Source organism: Carlito syrichta, unplaced genomic scaffold, assembly GCF_000164805.1.
Source record: "Carlito syrichta isolate Samal-C Ts95f unplaced genomic scaffold, Tarsius_syrichta-2.0.1 Scaffold103933, whole genome shotgun sequence".
In the NCBI taxonomy this organism is placed as follows: Eukaryota; Metazoa; Chordata; class Mammalia; order Primates; family Tarsiidae; genus Carlito; species Carlito syrichta.
In genome coordinates this window covers 46,224-63,515 of record NW_007048029.1, presented here as the reverse complement: position 1 = coordinate 63,515, position 17,292 = coordinate 46,224, and the positions used below count along the sequence as shown (strand labels likewise).

The 17,292-nt window shown below is 42.4% G+C and overlaps 1 protein-coding gene across 2 annotated transcripts in view; it reads left to right on the top strand.

Annotated features, from left to right (window-relative positions):
• Positions 1-600: 600 nt before the first annotated feature.
• Positions 601-17,292, top strand: part of TTC12 (tetratricopeptide repeat domain 12) — a 44,300-nt gene continuing 27,608 nt past the window's right edge. For both annotated transcript variants that reach the window (XM_008065700.2, XM_021716119.1), the window contains exons 1-6: positions 601-978; positions 7,880-8,043; positions 8,598-8,619; positions 9,237-9,314; positions 10,136-10,257; positions 14,493-14,552. In XM_008065700.2, coding sequence (XP_008063891.1) covers positions 921-978; positions 7,880-8,043; positions 8,598-8,619; positions 9,237-9,314; positions 10,136-10,257; positions 14,493-14,552 — 504 coding nt within the window. In that variant the 5' untranslated portion in view covers positions 601-920. The remainder of the gene's footprint in view (positions 979-7,879; positions 8,044-8,597; positions 8,620-9,236; positions 9,315-10,135; positions 10,258-14,492; positions 14,553-17,292) is intronic.

Genomic DNA, 17,292 nt, shown 5'->3' with positions numbered 1-17,292 from the left:
CTGAGACTCAGAGATTAAATAACGCACAGCTTGTTCGTGGTGGGTTTCGAATTCCCAGTTATCCGTGTGTGGCACTACTACACAACTACTAAACCTAGCTATAAATCAGAATCGCAGAGTGTTTAAAGTGTTCATTCCTGGGCACCATCCTGGGTTTACTGACCAAGAATCTCTGGGTAATAAGCTTCTGGATGATGGTTATGGTCTATCGATAAACCTCTGGGTACCTTTGGGTAAACCATGCTGTCTTTTCACTAAGAAACAACTGTGGAGTTGGTAAGTCCTAAGTACCCGGAGAGGAGAAGAGAGAGGTGCTGGTGCACGGAAACATCACGTTCCAATCCCTTCAGCCAATGTGTAGCTTCTCTTCACTCTTCAGAAGCAAGCCAGAGGCTTCTACTTTAAAGTGTGAACCTCTAGATGCAAATTGCCTCTTGTCACTTGTCACAAGTGCTTGTCACAAGTGCCTCTTGTCACTTGTCACAAGCTGCCACGTCTGAGCTTCAGGACCGACCAGCCTGTGATGATCAAAGTCAGGTGTCATCATGTTCTTCTGTCCCTGGCGACCTGTCAGCTGCTCTCTCCCAGTCTCCTTCGTGCCAGGCCCCTAAATCACAGGGGTTGATGTTGGCTTTGGATAAACTATTTGCAGAGCTTTTTCCCAGGGGAGGGAGGGCTGGCCGCTTTCTGGAAGCATCGCCACACACACACACAAATGAGTGTCCGTTGGTCTTAAACAGCAGTTGGAGTGAAATGGATCACCCTGCTGTTATTCATGACATTTATAAACACAAATCTGTCTTTAAAATAGTCACTTGACTCTTAGTTCTGAAGGCTAATAAGCCTGACAGTTCTGTTTAGTGTTTTATTATTATTAACTTCATCATTTATGCTACCTCCCTCAGGGATTCTGATCCACAATGGCTGACAATCAAGAGAAAGATTTGCAGAAATTTCTTAAAAATGTGGATGAAATCAGTAAGTACCAGTAAATCATAAATTAAATTCTGCTTTTAGAGAGGCGGAGTGGCTAAAGAGAAATAATTACCCTAAGTTCCTGGGATGCCTGACAGGTTTATGACTCTTAAGGGAAAAAAAAGTAATTGAAATTAAACAGAAAGGATACTGAGAAGCAAGTTATAGCTCAGGGGCAGTATTTTCTGGCTGTTAATTGGTATCAGAGAAATTGTTAACGTTCTGATTGGAATTCAGGCTGACAGCTCTCCTCCATATTTTGTCCCCTTCTAAGTAAAATCAGGCCAGAAGGAGCTGATATTCCCCGTTGACAATGAAACTAGCTGTTCCCTTCAAGGAAGCCACCCAAGAGCCCCATTGATCAGTTTTAGGGTAGAGCCATTTCTGCTTTTGAGCTGCAGAGGCAAAATCAAATGGCTTTCCCTGAGGACCCATCAAATCATATGGATAGCTTATGATTGTCAGTCCCTTCTCTCTCTTCCTCTAGGGGAGAAGATCCCTTCCCCAGCTCAGACAGGTGAGATCTCAAATGACATGTACTCTGATCCTACAGATAACATCCAGGAAATTCCAAACCTGTCAGTCCCTGTTCAAACTTCAGGAAGCATGTTTGAGTAGAGAAACAAACCAACCAACAAGCAAACAAACCTATGTTGCAAATATAAATATGTTGAAATTACTGCTTCTAGTAGATTGTGTAGGTCTAAAGAATAAAATGGTTTTAAAAGTAGTGTGGGTAGCTTCAGAAATGATGCATTCATAATGCATACTTTGTGTTCCTCACGGGCCTCTCCCCTGCTTACCTCTGAATGTTGTTCTTGGAGTTCTGGCCTTGGACCGCTGCTCACTTTCTCTTCGGGCTATCTAAGCACATGGTTTTACCTGCTATCTGTTTGTTCCTGAACCCCACATCTAAACTGACACCCAGTCTTCTTTCTGAGCCTCAGCCTCTGTGGCCAACTGTCATACCCACTGTATTCCACAAATGCCTCAAACTCAGTGTGTCCAAAATCGAGTCATCATTCTTTTCCTCTCTTCCCTCTTCCTACCAAATAAAACCTGCTTCTTCTACCTTCCCCTTCATCCTGAAATTTACCACCAACCAGAAATGTACAAGTTATCTGGATTCCTCCATCTCATAACCCTCCATCCAGTCAGTCATCTAGCGTGGCTCCTTCCTCTAGCTCTGTCCTCCCCAACCCTGCCTTTGGAACCCTTCTGGTTCCTCTCACCCAGACTATTTCAACAGTCCCCTAATTGTTGTTCCTGTCTCCAGGCTTATGCTTCCCACAGAGTAATGTATCTAAAATGCAAATCTGACCCAGACACTTCTCTGCTTGGATTCCTTTTGCAGTCACAATAAATCCCAAGCTCTCATCAGGGTATAAATCCTCCCGTGGCCTTGTCTTCACCTCTTCCTACCTCACAAGGAGCCTCAGCACCTGGCTGAGAGTTGCCCACGCATACTCCAGAGTTTCATACTCATCACGTGGTCTGTCGCATGCCCCCACCTCTCCACCTTTTTCTATCTGGCCAACTTTTATCCCTACTCAGAGTTCATCCAATTATCACATATACCAGCACTATCCAATAGAACTTTCTGTGACAGTGAAAATGTTCTGTAATCTGCATTGTCCATATATAATGGCCACTAGACGTGGTTATTGAACATTTGAAACATGGCCTATAACTCTGCCCTGTGGTCTAGTGGTTAAGGTTCTGTGAGACATGACTGCAGCCCAGGCTCGAAATGTGGCTTGTGTGATTGAGGAACTGAATTACTAATGTTGTTTACATTAATTTAAATCTCTGTAGGCACATGTATATAGATTCTGTACATTCATTTCTTGGGCTCTTGTTATATGTTTAGTATTGCTAGGCTCTAGGTGATACAGTAAAAGAATTACCCTTTTGAATTTCATCTTTTCTACAGTCCAATGGGGAAAAGATATATTGAGTAGTGTCTTGCTTCCAAAGAGTACAGAATGGAAGGGGAGGTGGGAAAGGAACTTCACAGCTGAAAAGGCTGCCTGGCCCCACCTCAGACAGATGGTCAAGGTTAACATCATGCTGATTCCATGTCCCCTTGGGATGATGTGCTGTGGTCGTCTTCTCAAAGTCCTGTAACCCCCATCTAGCCATGAGAAAAATACCAGATAAATCCCAATTGAAGGACAGTCTACAGAATACCTGACAGTACTGCTCAATGTCTCAAACTTAGTGTGTCCAGATCTGTCTTAGTGTGTCTTAGAACTGTCAAGATCATCAAAACGAGGGAAGTCTAAGAAATTATCACAACCCAGAGAGACCTAAGGAGACATGACTAAATGGTGCCCTGGATGGGATCCTGGAACAGAAAAAGGACATTAGGAGAAGCTCATGAAATTAGAATAAAGTATGGAGTTTAGTTCATAAAACATTAAATTAAAAGACATAAAGGGCCAGGCTCAGTGGTTCAACCTATAATCCCAGCACTTAGGGAGGCCAGGGCGAGTGGATTGTCTGAGCCTGTGGGTTCGAGACCAGCCTGGGCAACTTGGTGAGACTTCGTCTCTACAATAAATGAAAAATTAGCTGGGTGTAGTAGCACGCACCTGTAGTTCTAGCTACTTGGAAGGCTGAGGTGGAAGGATCACCAGAGCCCAGCAGGGCGTGGCTGCGGTGGCCGGGAGCATGCTACTGCACTGCAGTCTGGGTGACAGAGTAAGACTCCAACTCAAAACAAACAAACAAAAAAAGACATAAAGGGCCAGACTCGGTGGTTCAGCCTGTAGTCCCAGCACTTTGGGAGGCCAAGGCAAGTGGATTGTCTGAGCCTGTGGGTTCAAGACCAGCCCGGGCAACTTGGCAAGACCTTGTCTCTACAACAGATAAAAATTAGCCGGGCATGGTAGTGGTGCCTATAGTTCCGGCTACTTGCAAGTCTGAGGCGGAAGGATCACCAGAGCCCGGCAGATTGACGCTAGGGTAGCTGTGAATGTGTTACTACACTCCAGCCTGGGTGACAGAGTGAGACTCCAACACACACACAAAAAGACATAAAGGAAGAGCTAAATAAATGGAAACATTGTATCATTAATGAGAAGATTCATTTGGTAAATATGTCAATTCTCAAATTATTCTATACCGTCAATACAGAGTAGACCAAAGTCCCCAAAGTAGTTTGCACTAGAATTCAACAAGCTGATTCCAGAGTTTATACAGAACAAAGGACCAAGAATAGCAAAATAATTCTGCAGAGAAAAAAAAAAGGCAGGACAACTTTCCCCTATCTGACGGTCAAGACTTAGTATGAAGATGGAGTCATTAATGCATGGAGGTTTTGGTGCTGGAGAAGACGAGCAATCCAGTGAACAGGAACAAAGGACCTAGTTTCACACATATCAGAGGGATGACAAGACACACCAATGGGGAAGCCAGGGGGCCTCGGCAGATGCTGTTACTGCCCTAGGCAGAAGCCAACTCCAGGTGGATGAAACACCTTAATGAGAATAGCAAAATTAAAAACTTCTAGAAGATATCATAAGAGGATATATTTATAACTTTACAAAAAAAGGTATGTATTATAAAAGGAAGAGCACTATATTTAACACATCAAAATTAAAAAGGAAGTCAGGTGCACCGGCTCATGCCTATAATCCCAGCACTTTGGGAGGCCAAGACAGGAGGATTGCTTGCACCCAGGAGTTCATGCACCAGTCTAGGCAACACAGAGAAACCTTGTCTCTGAAAACAATCAAAAAATTATCCAGGTGTGAGGGCGCATACCTGTGGTCTCATATACTCAGGATGCTGAGGTGGAAGGATCGCCTGAACCCAGGAGGTTGAGGCTGCAATGAGCTGTGATCGTGCCACTGCACTCCAGTCTGGATGACAGAGTGAGATCCTGACTCAAAAAAGAAAATAAACCAAAAAACTCTCAAACTAAAGTTTCCGTAAAAGCAGATGGGAAGACAAATCACAGGCAAAGAGAAAATGTTTTCAAATATGTGTAACCAGCCCAGAATAAAAGCTGGGTATGGTATCTTGTTCCTGTAGTCCTAGCTGCTTGGGAGGCTGAGGCAAGAGAGTTGCTTGAGCCCACAAGTTTGAATCCAGCCTGGGTAACATAGTAAAATCCTATCTCTTAAGAAGAAGAATTTTTTAAAAGAACGCATCATGTAAATTAACAAAGAGACAAATGACCCAGTAGAAAATTGTCCAAGTATAGGAACAGGCTCTTCACAGAAGAAGAAATACAGACGGTCTGCAAACCTGTAAGAAGATGCTCAATCTCGATCATATTCAGCAACATTTAGGTTAAAACATTAATGAGATATCAGTTCAACTCATGATATTGGCAGCCATTAAAAAGTTTGATAAAGCAAGTGTTGACAAGAATGTGGAAGAATGGGAACTCTTTCTTGTGTTCTCCTTGTAGGAGTAAAATTTGGCCCAGCCATATCCTGAAGATGCAGCATACATGCACAGGGATATGTGTACTTACAGGTATTCAATTCAGCATTTATTTACTAGAGCAAAAAGTAAAAATGAAAAACAAATTGGCTATCCACCAATGAGAAAGGGGATTAACTCTGGTATGTACAATAATTTAAATGGATCAACTGGAACCAGATGTGTCAAGAACAAATCTCTAAATAGACACATCTAACCTATAGCCTGCAGGCCACAGGTGGCCCAGAACAGCTAGTAACGCAGCCCCACAAAATCTTTTAACATCATGTTAAAATAAGCATTTCTGATGAGTACCTTGAGAAGTCGTATTATGCATATACACTAACTATATTATATAATTTAGGTGTGACCCAAGACCATGCCTTTTTTCTTGAAGCCAAAAGGTTGGACATGTCCCCTGCTCTAAAGCATATTCAGAGTAAATAGTAGGTTGCAAAAGAAAGCATATTTTATACAACCATTTATTTTAAATACACACACAGATACTCTAGTAGATTGCAAAAATGGTCACAAATTCCTTTCTTCCTGGCAAGAATAGAGTCTGCTTCTTCACCCTTTGAATCTGGATTGCCCATGTGCCTTCCTTTAGCCAAAGAGATGTTTGCAAACATGGCGCAATCAGAGACTGAAAATAGTGTGTGAACTAGGACTCGCTTTCCTGCCACTCTTGGGAACCCCTGCCAGGAGAGGGTACACATTTTCCCTGGTTGCTCCCATTGCCTAAGCCAACAGCCAGTCAACTTTTCAAAGCACTGAGATGACTGACAGCTGACCGTAGATACGTTTATGTGTGAGCCCAGCTGAAACCAGAAGAATGGCCAGCTAAGTCTAACTCATATTGCTGATCCAGAGAATTGTAAACTAAGCTAAATAAATGGTGGTGGTTTTAAGTCACTAAGTTTTAAGATTCTCACTCATAAGCAGACCCTGAACAATTACCATGCTGCTATAAGAAAGGAATTGGCAATAGCAGGATACTGCCGGGGGGAGGGGGTGGTGGGATACAACATCAATAAGGGTATCTGATCTCTAACCAGGCAAAGTAGAGACCAAAAGGAGGCCCAAACTTTACCTGTATGATGACCACTTGTATATCTAATCCTGAATTGTAACCCACATCTTCAAAATAAAATATTAAAAAAGTTTTAAGGTGGCATGTTAATGCAACAAAATCTAATTGATAAAAATACTAAACATTAAAATATACTGTGGAAATGATACATATTAACTTATAGATGATGTGGAAACAAAAATGCTCTTTATGTCATTTTTTGTATATTTGAAATATTGTACAACTAAAATTTTCGAGAACAAATTTCCTTGAATTGTCAGTGGGAAATCAAGATATTGGAACAGGAAAATGTCTTTAAGAAGTTCAGTTGTAAAGGGGAGAATACAGGGCATTAGATATAAAGTATATACATTTAGAAAAAACCTGGTCAAATGGAAGAAGTTGAAAATATTGTCGAAATGGGATAATTAATTGGTGATGTGGGGGACCCTTTGAATCTGGATTGCCCATGTGCCTTCCTTTAGCCAAGGATTATGCAAAATAGGATGGTGGGATCCTGAGCACAGCATAAGGGATTAACCTCATGCAGGAGGAAGGACACTTTTTCCTTGTGAAAGGAAGGATGGAAGGATGTATGTGTAGACAGTTTTGTAGTTTTGATGGCAGGAAGTTAATGGCATCTCTCTTCTCTGAATTGAAAAGTAAGGTCTGTTTGGGATGGTCAGGTTTCCATTGCAGAGAACTTTGAAAAGCCAGTGGGAACACAATAGGATGACTTGCCTGGGACAGGAAAGTTGCTGGGCATTACTGAAGGTACAGTTGAGTTGGGCCCAGCTTCCCCAGGCATCTGTCTGTCTCCCTCAGTACTTAGCATCCCTAATAAAGGCTGAGAGAAGTGAATAACTGGATCCATCTAGAGCTGGAGTTTTGTCTCTTTGATGGGCTGTGGGGGAAGAGAGTTGAGCTTGTGGGTAGGATGGATGCCAAGTGTTTGACCGTGGAATCTAAGCTAGGTGGGTAGGGATAGGGTTAAGCACTCTTGTCTTATGATCTTGAAGCTGCCTGTACATACTTGTCTGTCTCCCACACAAGTTCATAAGCTCTTTAAAAAAAGATCCTTTTTATTCATCATTATCGATAGCATTCTGCATAATATCTAACTCATAATAAGCTCTCCATAAACTGTTGTTGAATTGAACAATCACTTAAAGCTCTGTTTCTTGAAGTCTGTGGTTAGATTCTCATACAGCTTTTCCTAGGCAAAACAAATCCTATTCTTATTTTTTTTCACATTGGCTCTAATTGATCTATTTTCTTTCTATTGCTCAAATTCTTTTCTTTAAGCTCTTCCCCATGAATTTTCAACACCATCCTTTCTCGTGAGTGGAGTCTTTTGAAGACCTTTTTTGATCGATTCACATCTGATTTCTCCTCCAGCCAATTTAATTCAAGAGATGAATTCTGATGACCCAGTTGTGCAGCAGAAAGCTGTCCTGAAGACAGAAAAGAAACTGCTGCTTATGGAGGAAGATCAAGAGGACGATGAATGCAGGACCACCTTGAACAAGACGATGATCAGTCCTCCACAAGCTACTGTGAAGGTCTCCTCTTCTGTTAAGAAGTGCTATAAGCAGATGTAGCAAGAAGGCCTGCACTGAGGCAATAGTGTAATATCAAGCTATCTGGTGAGGCTGAAATAGTCTTTTGTGTCTTAGATTTATTTTCCACAAGGAAGTATAAACTCTGATTTTTTTCCCCTTGGCCTTCCTGGGTCTTCGTCAAACAACCTTTTGGGTCTGTTTCAATGAAAACATGGCCTCTTTACCCCCTAAGCTTGTATGTGATATTTAAGCTGTGCTGTTGAGGTAATATAGTCTACTAACTCATATTTCCAGCTCATACAGCCACAGCTGAGGTCCCTTGATTGGGACAGCCTTGTTTCTGCAAACTCACCCCCATAGCAGTCGTGCCCATAATCAGATCTCCTGATTTAAAGCAAGCCCTCTGAATTTGCAGCCCTTCGGTATTGGTAGTTAAAGGAAATGACGTGATTCACATTTGTAATTGATTTGCCTTCTGGGTTTATATACATATAAATCAGAGAGTGGTTTCTGAAATGTGTTTCTTTATTTTTATGATAACCTGTATCCTGCAGAGTGCAGAAGAAATAAACTCAGGTAAGCACAGTGTCTGTCGCCCCAATTTTTATTCTTTCTTTAAGGATCAGCTTTTATTGATTGTGGCTTTCAGGCCCTTAAATTATAGCCTCTGGGCTTACAAACAGCCCATGAACAAAAACCTACTGATCACCCAGTCCTTTTACGAGTGGTCAGAGGTGACAGCACTAGGAGATTTTTCTCTGCTTTTCCCTGGTCAATCTTTTGTAAACTGAATTCGGTTATTCTAAATCATCCAATTTACTCTCCACTGTTCAAGGGTCCCAGATAGTTTCTCTGTCGCTTAGCTCAGAAGCTCATTATGCTAAATGGAACAAAAAAGTCTCTCTTCAAAGAAAAACTCTTTTAAAAGACATAATTCAAATTTGAAGCACAGTCATAGCCATCATGGATAATAATACATCACACAGATTACCATTTAATGTCAAATTAAGAAAATGTCATTTCAGTTGCCTGCGAGTTGTGTGTACGTGTGTGTGTGTGTGTGTGTGTGTGTGTGTGTACTGTGTGAGTATGTGTGAGAGTGTGGTTCTAAAGCCACTCTGCTGAATTTGAGCAAAGAACTCATTATAGTATTTGAATTTTTCTTCTTAATGTTTGAAATTACTCTGTGTCAGAGGCCTTCTTGGCATCTGTGGAGAAGGATGCGAAGGAACGAGCCAAGAGAAGAAGGGAAAACAGAGTCTTAGCAGATGGTAATTGCCAGCCCTTACTGTTGGATGACTGGGGGCTGGGGTGATTTGTGCTAGAAAGAGCCCACCGAGCACCTGTATGGCGACGAAGACCTCAGGATTCCCAGTTGGTGGGTCTGTGATGGGCCTGAGGCAGTGGGACCCAGGGAGGAAATCAACGGGGGTCTGTTCTTTGTTCCTGCTGCAACAGGCAGGGGGGAGGGCAGAGGCCTGTCTGCTTCCTTAGCCAAGCCTCTTTCTAAAGCTCACAGATGGGATTTAGCAGATCAGATTCAATGACACTAAATGATGCTTAGAAAGTGCTAAGAGATGGGAGTGAGGCACCGCTGGTGAGCCTGGGCCATAGACAAAGAAGTAAAAGAGAAAAATGAAGCAAAGCTGTGAGAAAGGAGAGGGGAAATAAAGGAAGAAACGAGGCTGTGCATGTCGCAGGGAGATGCATAGGACAGAAGGTGACTCAGCATTTATTGTATATCATCCAGTGGTATGTGTGCTATAGATCCGAGTGATTCCATATTTGTCAGAAAATCAATCAGTTGACCCTCTTTATGAGACATTGAATGTGCAGACTTAGTCTCTTGGCCTGGTTCTGAGCCTTGATGCAGAAACTTTTCTGAGAAGCTACTTAAAAGACTTGAGGGTAGGTTTGGAGAAAAAACACTTGAAGAAGCTGTTCTTGAAATAGGTGCAGAGAGGAACAAGTGACAAGCCCCTTTGGGGTTAATGGAAGCTAAGACCTTCCAGAGTAGGACTGGAAAGTCAAGGAACTAAAGTGTTAATCTGCCGATGTGTGGAGAGGTCACGAGTGTGACTTTTTTCCATAGCCCTGAGAGAAAAGGGGAACCAAGCATTCATGGAAGGCGATTATGAAACAGCCGTCCTGCATTACAGCGAGGGCCTGGCGAAGCTGAAGGACATGAAAGTGCTGTATACCAACCGAGCCCAGGTCAGTGCCAAGGGTGTGTCCGGGGGCTTTCTCGAGGGACAGTTGCCACTAAACCTGTGCAGACAAAGACGAGACTAGATGGTCCCACTCTGGGGCTGGGAAATGTTTAACAACTGGCTCATGTTCTGGGTGTGGGGGAGCTGATCTGTATGTAGCCTTTACCAGTATCCAAGGTAGGAATACTCTCACTGTGATCTGATTTCAAGAGGACATGGGAAGGACTCGTGGACAGCTGTCTCCATAGTGTGAGTCAACTCTAGCACGTCACTGAGGGTCACAGGGTGCTTGCCCATGTGGATAAAGGAGGAAACCAGCAGATGAAATGAGCTATATGACCTTGGAATTCTGCCTCCAATGGATTTGTTCATCCTTTTTTGATGCTTGTCTAGACCCCTAGGGATTGCCCTCCTGTTTGTTTCTCACTCATTCTATCAATCTGTCTTTAAGATTCTGTGACTGGAGAAAACTGACTGATGGTCCTAGAGCCAGTATCTTGGAAATGTTGAGTTTCTGAAAGCCATTTGTGCCTCAGTTCCTTTCACAAGTGAGCTCGGTTTTCTAGAACACCGGGTAAAAACCATCACCCAGATGTTCATTATTTACTACTAAAAGAAGGGACAGGCTGATAGTCCTCAGCTGAAACAAACTGTCACCTGTGACCTTATCTTTGAAAAGTAGTTGAGTTTTTGTGTGGTAGAGTTCCCTGTTGGTCAGCCCTGAAAAACTGGCAGATTCATGGACATGATTGCCCTGCGGTGAGGACGTGTCAGCAGGACCTGTGTAAGGTGGACTTGATACCTTGTCATTTTCAGGAGGGAGAGGCTGCAACAGGGCCCTCATCAGCTCCAATTTCTCCAGCTCAAGATTAAGACTGCCTGTGAGTTGTTGAGGAAGAGTATTAAAAGCAGGAAGCAGGACATTTGGAGGCCAGAAAGTCAGGGAGTGACAGTGATTTAATGATAAATCAATCCAAGGACAGTATAACTTCCTTAGTTTAGCAATTTGTATAAGTCAGACTAGAGTTGAGGTGTCATTTAACTACCTCCATTGGTGGCGAAAACTTGTTATAAGGAAGTGAATTGGGGAAAAAAACAAAAGGCCAGAGGTTAATTTAGCATTTTATTACCCTAACAGGATTACAGACTCTTTGAGGGCAAAAACTGCCATATACTTTTCCCCCAATGCTTTATTTATAACAGATGTTCGATAAATTCTTGTTCAGTTGGATAACATTGGAGGCACAATAAGTCCAGTTAAGAGAATTAAGTTTCTGTGGACAATTCAGAACAATCATTGAAATGCAAGCAATTAATACAATAAATTATAGTCTCTTTGTATTTATCACCAAATTTTTTCTCTAAAAGCATCTACTTACTAATGCTTGTTCGGTCGTGTTATACTGAAGTTATCTGAAAGCAATAAAATTGAATTGCTTTGTAAAAGTTATATAATTCAGATATATCTAATTCAGGCTGTCTATACTCTGATTCATCTAAATTAGTTACGTTTTCTCTGCACTCAATTTTAAGCAGCACTTTGATTAGTTCTGAAGAATCACATTAAGAATGAACATAGATAAATATAAGTAAATGCAATGTAAGCTTGGGGGAGTGATTTCTCCCAGCTTTCCCAAGGAATAAGTTTATGCATAGAACAGAAAATGCAAAATGTGCTGCCTGCTGTTACGAATCCTTTGAACCACTGAATATTTTTAAGATGGCTCTCCTATATACATGCAATGTTAGAAAACAATAAGAACCCTACAAACTGAGTGTTGCTTGCTAGAGAGAAAAGTACCCTTTCATTTTTGTTTTTCTTCTGGAGCTAATGTTATGATCAATAGATTACCAGCATAATTTAGATAAATCTGGAATTTAATTGCTCATTGGAAAAGCAAAAGAGATTGAGGAAGTTATAGGGTGTTGAATCCAAGCCTTAAAAAATAAAGCAAAGAAAAAGCAAAAGGCTTTATAAATTGTTGCAACCCATATGGACTTTTTCAAAGTCTTGATGTATCCTGAATTACAGTGTCATGAAATTGTGGCTACAGTTGTCTGGAATGATACCAACTTCTTTCTCACATGCTCTGACTTTCAAATGAAACCCAAGACCCTGGAGGAAAGGATGATGCTTTATAGAACAGGACAGCTCAAAGAGTCGTCTTCTCCAATTAGTACAGAACCTGAGTTAATGAAAACACCGCATCGCAGCTTCCTTTCTTTCACAGCCAAGAGCTGCACTGCAGAAATTCATTAGCTGGCTATTACCGTTCTCTCACCACTGTGGTTGGATACTTAGATTCCCCATGAGTTACAGTGCTGACCCTATAATTGGCTTGTCCATGTAAATATCTCACAGGTTCATTGCTAAGAGTATTCCAGTGCCTTGGTGCAGTTTTGATCATGGGCAAACCTACATGTAGTACTGGCTTTATTACTGGTGACTGATGGACCCTGGAAAAGTCACTTCCCTGGTGCTTGGCTTTCCTTTCTTACAATGGGATGACCGTTACTGCCTCTTAGGGAGCTTTCTAAAAGAAGAGTGCTTCAGATCTGCTTAGTGCAACTTGATAAGAATTTATTGACCACTTACTGTGACCAGTAATTAATACAGAGGTCACAGTAGCCATTGTGCATGTTTTTAAACAACCTTTTATTTGTTTATATGCTTGTAGGTTTGGGCAACTTTAAATGAACTAATTTTCAAGTCAGTTTAGTTTGAGTGGATCACAGAATTTGGAGTCAATTCTTGATTTTCAGGGTTTCTGCCAATTCTAGGAAATTCTATGGTGCCCCAGACTTTTGATACCGAGAGTTCATGGTGACGGTCTGGCTCTTCAGTGTCAGTCTGTTTCCTGTATTTCTTCCTTCTTGCTGTGCTCATGAGGACTGACACAGAACTTTTTCTTTATTTTTTGATAACAGCATTATCGAGCTATAATTCACATACCATACAACTCACCCACATAAAGTGTACAATTCAATGGTTTTTAGTATGATCCCAGAGCTGTGCAGCCTTCACAATCAATTTTTGAACATTTCATCATCCCAAAAAGAAACTCTGTATTCTTAACTGTCACCCCCCAGTCCTCCCACTCCCATTCCCAGCCCAGGTAACAACCAGTCTACTTTTTGTCTCCATGTATGTGCCTGTTCCGGACATTTCTTATAAATATAATCATATGATATGTGTCCTTTTGTGACTGGCTTCTTTCATTTATCATAATACTTTCAAGGTTCATCCATGTTGCAGTATATATCAATTCTTCATTCCTTTTTATTGCCGGATAATTTTTCACTGTATGGATATGCCACATTTTATGTATCCATTTATCAGTTGACAGATATTTGGATTGCTTCTGCTTTTTGGCTATTGTGAATAATTCTGCTATGCATTTTCACGCCCAGGTTTTTGTATGACTGCATGTTTGCAGTCTTTTGGGGAGTATGCACCTAGTAGGATTGCTGGGGTCGTAGGCTGACTCTGTTGAAGAAGCTTTTGAGGAACAGCCAGACTATCTTCCAATGGGAATGCACCATTTTACATTCCCACCAACAGGGTATGAGGGTTCCATTTTTCCACATTTTTTCTGACACTTCTTATTATCTATCTTTTGATTCCCTTTATCTTTTGGTGTCCTTCTGGGACATTCACAGCAAGGTAGACTCCAAGGCTAACACCTTCTTTGCAGATGTGGTTAGTGTGCTGGTCTTTTCTGTGCACCCCTCCAGATCCTTCTCTGCCCTTCCCTGCACCTTGTAGGCCTGGCCTGTGTGCACAGGCTCCTTGGCTTCCCAGCCCTCTAGCTTCCCTTTGGGTTCAGCCAATGGATAGAAGAAAGGAGGAAAGTGAGACTGAGGTACTCTTATTTCCCTGGCTTGTGGCTCTAGGGAAGGCCTCAGATCACGTCAGGCAGCCTCTTCACGGAGCTATCATTAGTCCCTCCCTCCACCCCTTCAGTGTAATGGCTGTCCACTGTTGCTAGCCCTGGGGTTCTATAACATCCCTTGTTAGTTTCCCCAGGTCCCGTCCTCACCCTGGAAGTAGTCCCTGTACTAAACTCTCCTCAGCTTCCCAATGTGAGTGTGCCACCTGTCTCCTGCAGGGACCACAACTGACCCAGTAGGGGTCAGTTACTCCTCGTCCCCATTCGACTGCTCAACTACTCTTTCTAGGTGGCCTGAAGATGGCACGGTACAGTTTTGCATGACTGTCAACTATTTGTATCATTCCAGGCGTATATAAAACTTGGAGACTATGAGAAGGCACTAGTGGATTGTGACTGGGCTCTGAAGGTAAGAGAATATTTCCTTCCCCATGTGACAGTACTGGTAAGTAAAAGGGAGGGAGCTGCCAGTGTACTGTTAGGAAAGGGTACAGGCAGAGCCTCAGTTTCTTCATCTATGCAATGGGATAGAAGAGAAATATCATGAGGGTCATGATAGTGCCCATGAAGTACCTCGTTCCTAGTGAGCACTCCAGAGAAGCTGCTGTTGGTACTGGTTTTTCAAGGTCTTATTGCAACACCGCATTGTTTACTATTGTCTTATTAGCTGCTTTGTTCCATGTGATGGTGGAAGTGCCTCCTTCTCTCTTGAGTCAGCCATGGCAGCTTGCTTCAGCAGTGTTGTTCTTCCTCATCAGTTTGTGCCTGTTTGGTTTTTTTTTTCCCCTCCAGTTCTAATAATTTGGAAATATAGCACCTTCTATTTGTAGAAGCATCATCAGAAGAAGGAATTTCTATTACTAACTTTAGTCGGATCTCAGGCAGGTGGAATAATACCGTGCGTGGTATTTCTTGTGAAATCTGCCCCAAGTAGACAATCAAAGATGCACAGAAGTGAGGACTGTTGATGGGAATGTGAAGAGTTTTTAAAAGAGGAATGGCATGATCGCTTCTAAGGGACGTTGTTTATTTCCAGTAACTAAATATTTTAAAGCCCTGAGTCCACATTTCCCTCAGTCAGTGTCATAGGGAGCTTTAGCTAAATAACTCCGACCTCTGCACTGAAGTGCTGCCAATAGCAGAGGAAAATGAACACGAGCCCCTTGAGAAGCCCTCAGCAGAAAGCATGTAATTTCTTTTAAGACGTGTTTGATCTCAAAAGTCCTGGTGAATTTGGCATGGCACTTCATAAAGTGTATCTGTTTGTTTCAAAATACCAATTTTATTTTAAATACTATACAATTCAGTAAAACCAAGGTGCCAGGGGAATGTCTGTGACTTCGATTCCCTGCTACAGCATACCGGTCATGCCCTAATGAGCAGGCCCTAGACAAGAGCACACTTTCATGGCAACATGCTGGCCATGTCCACTTGTTTACTGTTTATTGAGAGAGTAAGAAAGGGAAACAGGTATGAATTAGAAAGACACCTTTGCTTATCGTGGTTCATAAAATAGGGACCCTCCAAAATCGACATCTGGAATGTCTGTCTGTATCCCTTAGAAGTCACAGTGAGCCGGGCTCGGTGGCTCAGCCTGTAATCCCGCGCCTTTGGGAGGCTGAGGTGAGTGGATTGCCTGAGCCCGCGGGTTCGAGACCCGCCTGGGCAGCGAGACCTCATCTCTACAATAAATCAAAAAATCAGCCGGGCGTGGTGGCGCATGCCTGTAATTCCGGCTACTTGGAAGGCTGAGGCGGAAGGATCGCCAGAGCCCAGCAGGTCGAGGCTGCGGTGGCCGGAAGCGGCCACTGCACTCCAGTCTGGGTGACAGAGTGAGACTTCCACTCAAAAAAAAAAGAAGTCACAGTGTGTGGCAAATCTTGTTCTCAGAGTTGCCCAATGCTAATGACAGCTCCTCACAGCTCCAGCTTATATCCATGAACCTGCTGGGTCACCTTGATCATGATATCTTTTTCTGCCATCATTCTGCAAGAGAAGAGAGAGGCAAGAACATTTTCCTTAGTTGTTCCAATAATAGCAGCAAAAACCATCATTTGCTGTATGATCAGAATGTTCTATTTTGTCCTTCCAATATCACTATTTTTCTCTATTTTTCTGATAAGGAAACCGAGCCTCATGTAACTGATGAATTATGTAACTTGTGCAGGATCATGAAGCTAGTGTCGCTCTATCTGTAAGCCCGTGCTCTTAACCATCTACTATAAAAGGCCTCTTCACTGAAACTTGCAACTCTATAATTTCTTGATGCAGATCTCATTCCCTTTTCTGGCAGAAACAAGATCTCACAGGTCCTCCAAGAATATTTTTTCTGACCTGAAAAAAGCTAAAGAGGTAGACACAGCATTGTGCTGATTCAGGATAAACAACTGACCCATTCCCAAATATTAATTGAAGCACAATGTAATTAATGGTGAAACCCAGGCAAAACAGACCCAATGGAGCTAGCATTAAAAAACACTGACACTCAGCAGCCAATCTTGTTAAATGCCCAGCGAGGCTCCCAGTTGAAGAGGTTTGGGTAAACACTTGGAGAGATGAGAAAAAAATGTACAGAGCGTTCTAAAAGCTCCTCAATTCTATGTAGCAGCTGCAAGTTAAAAGAAAAAATTTTATTATCTTTAAAAGTAATATATCAGCCGGGCTCGGTGGCTCAGCCTGTAATCCCGTGCCTTTGGGAGGCTGAGGTGAGTGGATTGCCTGAGCCCGCGGGTTCGAGACCTGCCTGGGCAATGAGACCTCATCTCTACAATAAATCAAAAAATCAGCCAGGTGTGGTAGCGCATGCCTGTAATTCCGGCTACTTGGAAGGTTGAGCGGAAGGATCGCCGGAGCCCAGCAGGTCGAGGCTGCGGTGGCCGGGAGCGGCCACTGCACTCCAGTCTGGGCGACAGAGTGAGACTCCAACTCAAAAAATAAAAATAAAAAATAACAAAATAAAAGTAATATATCAATTGTGAATGTCATTGGCACTTTATTATTAATATTACTGGCATTTTTTGCCATTTTAATATTTTTGATACATTGAAATTGATAGAGACAAGTTCATGTGATGATATTTCAAGACTGATGTTTCCTGTCAAGGAAGATGAGGCAGCAAAACTGGTTTCAATTAGGATCAGAATCATTTC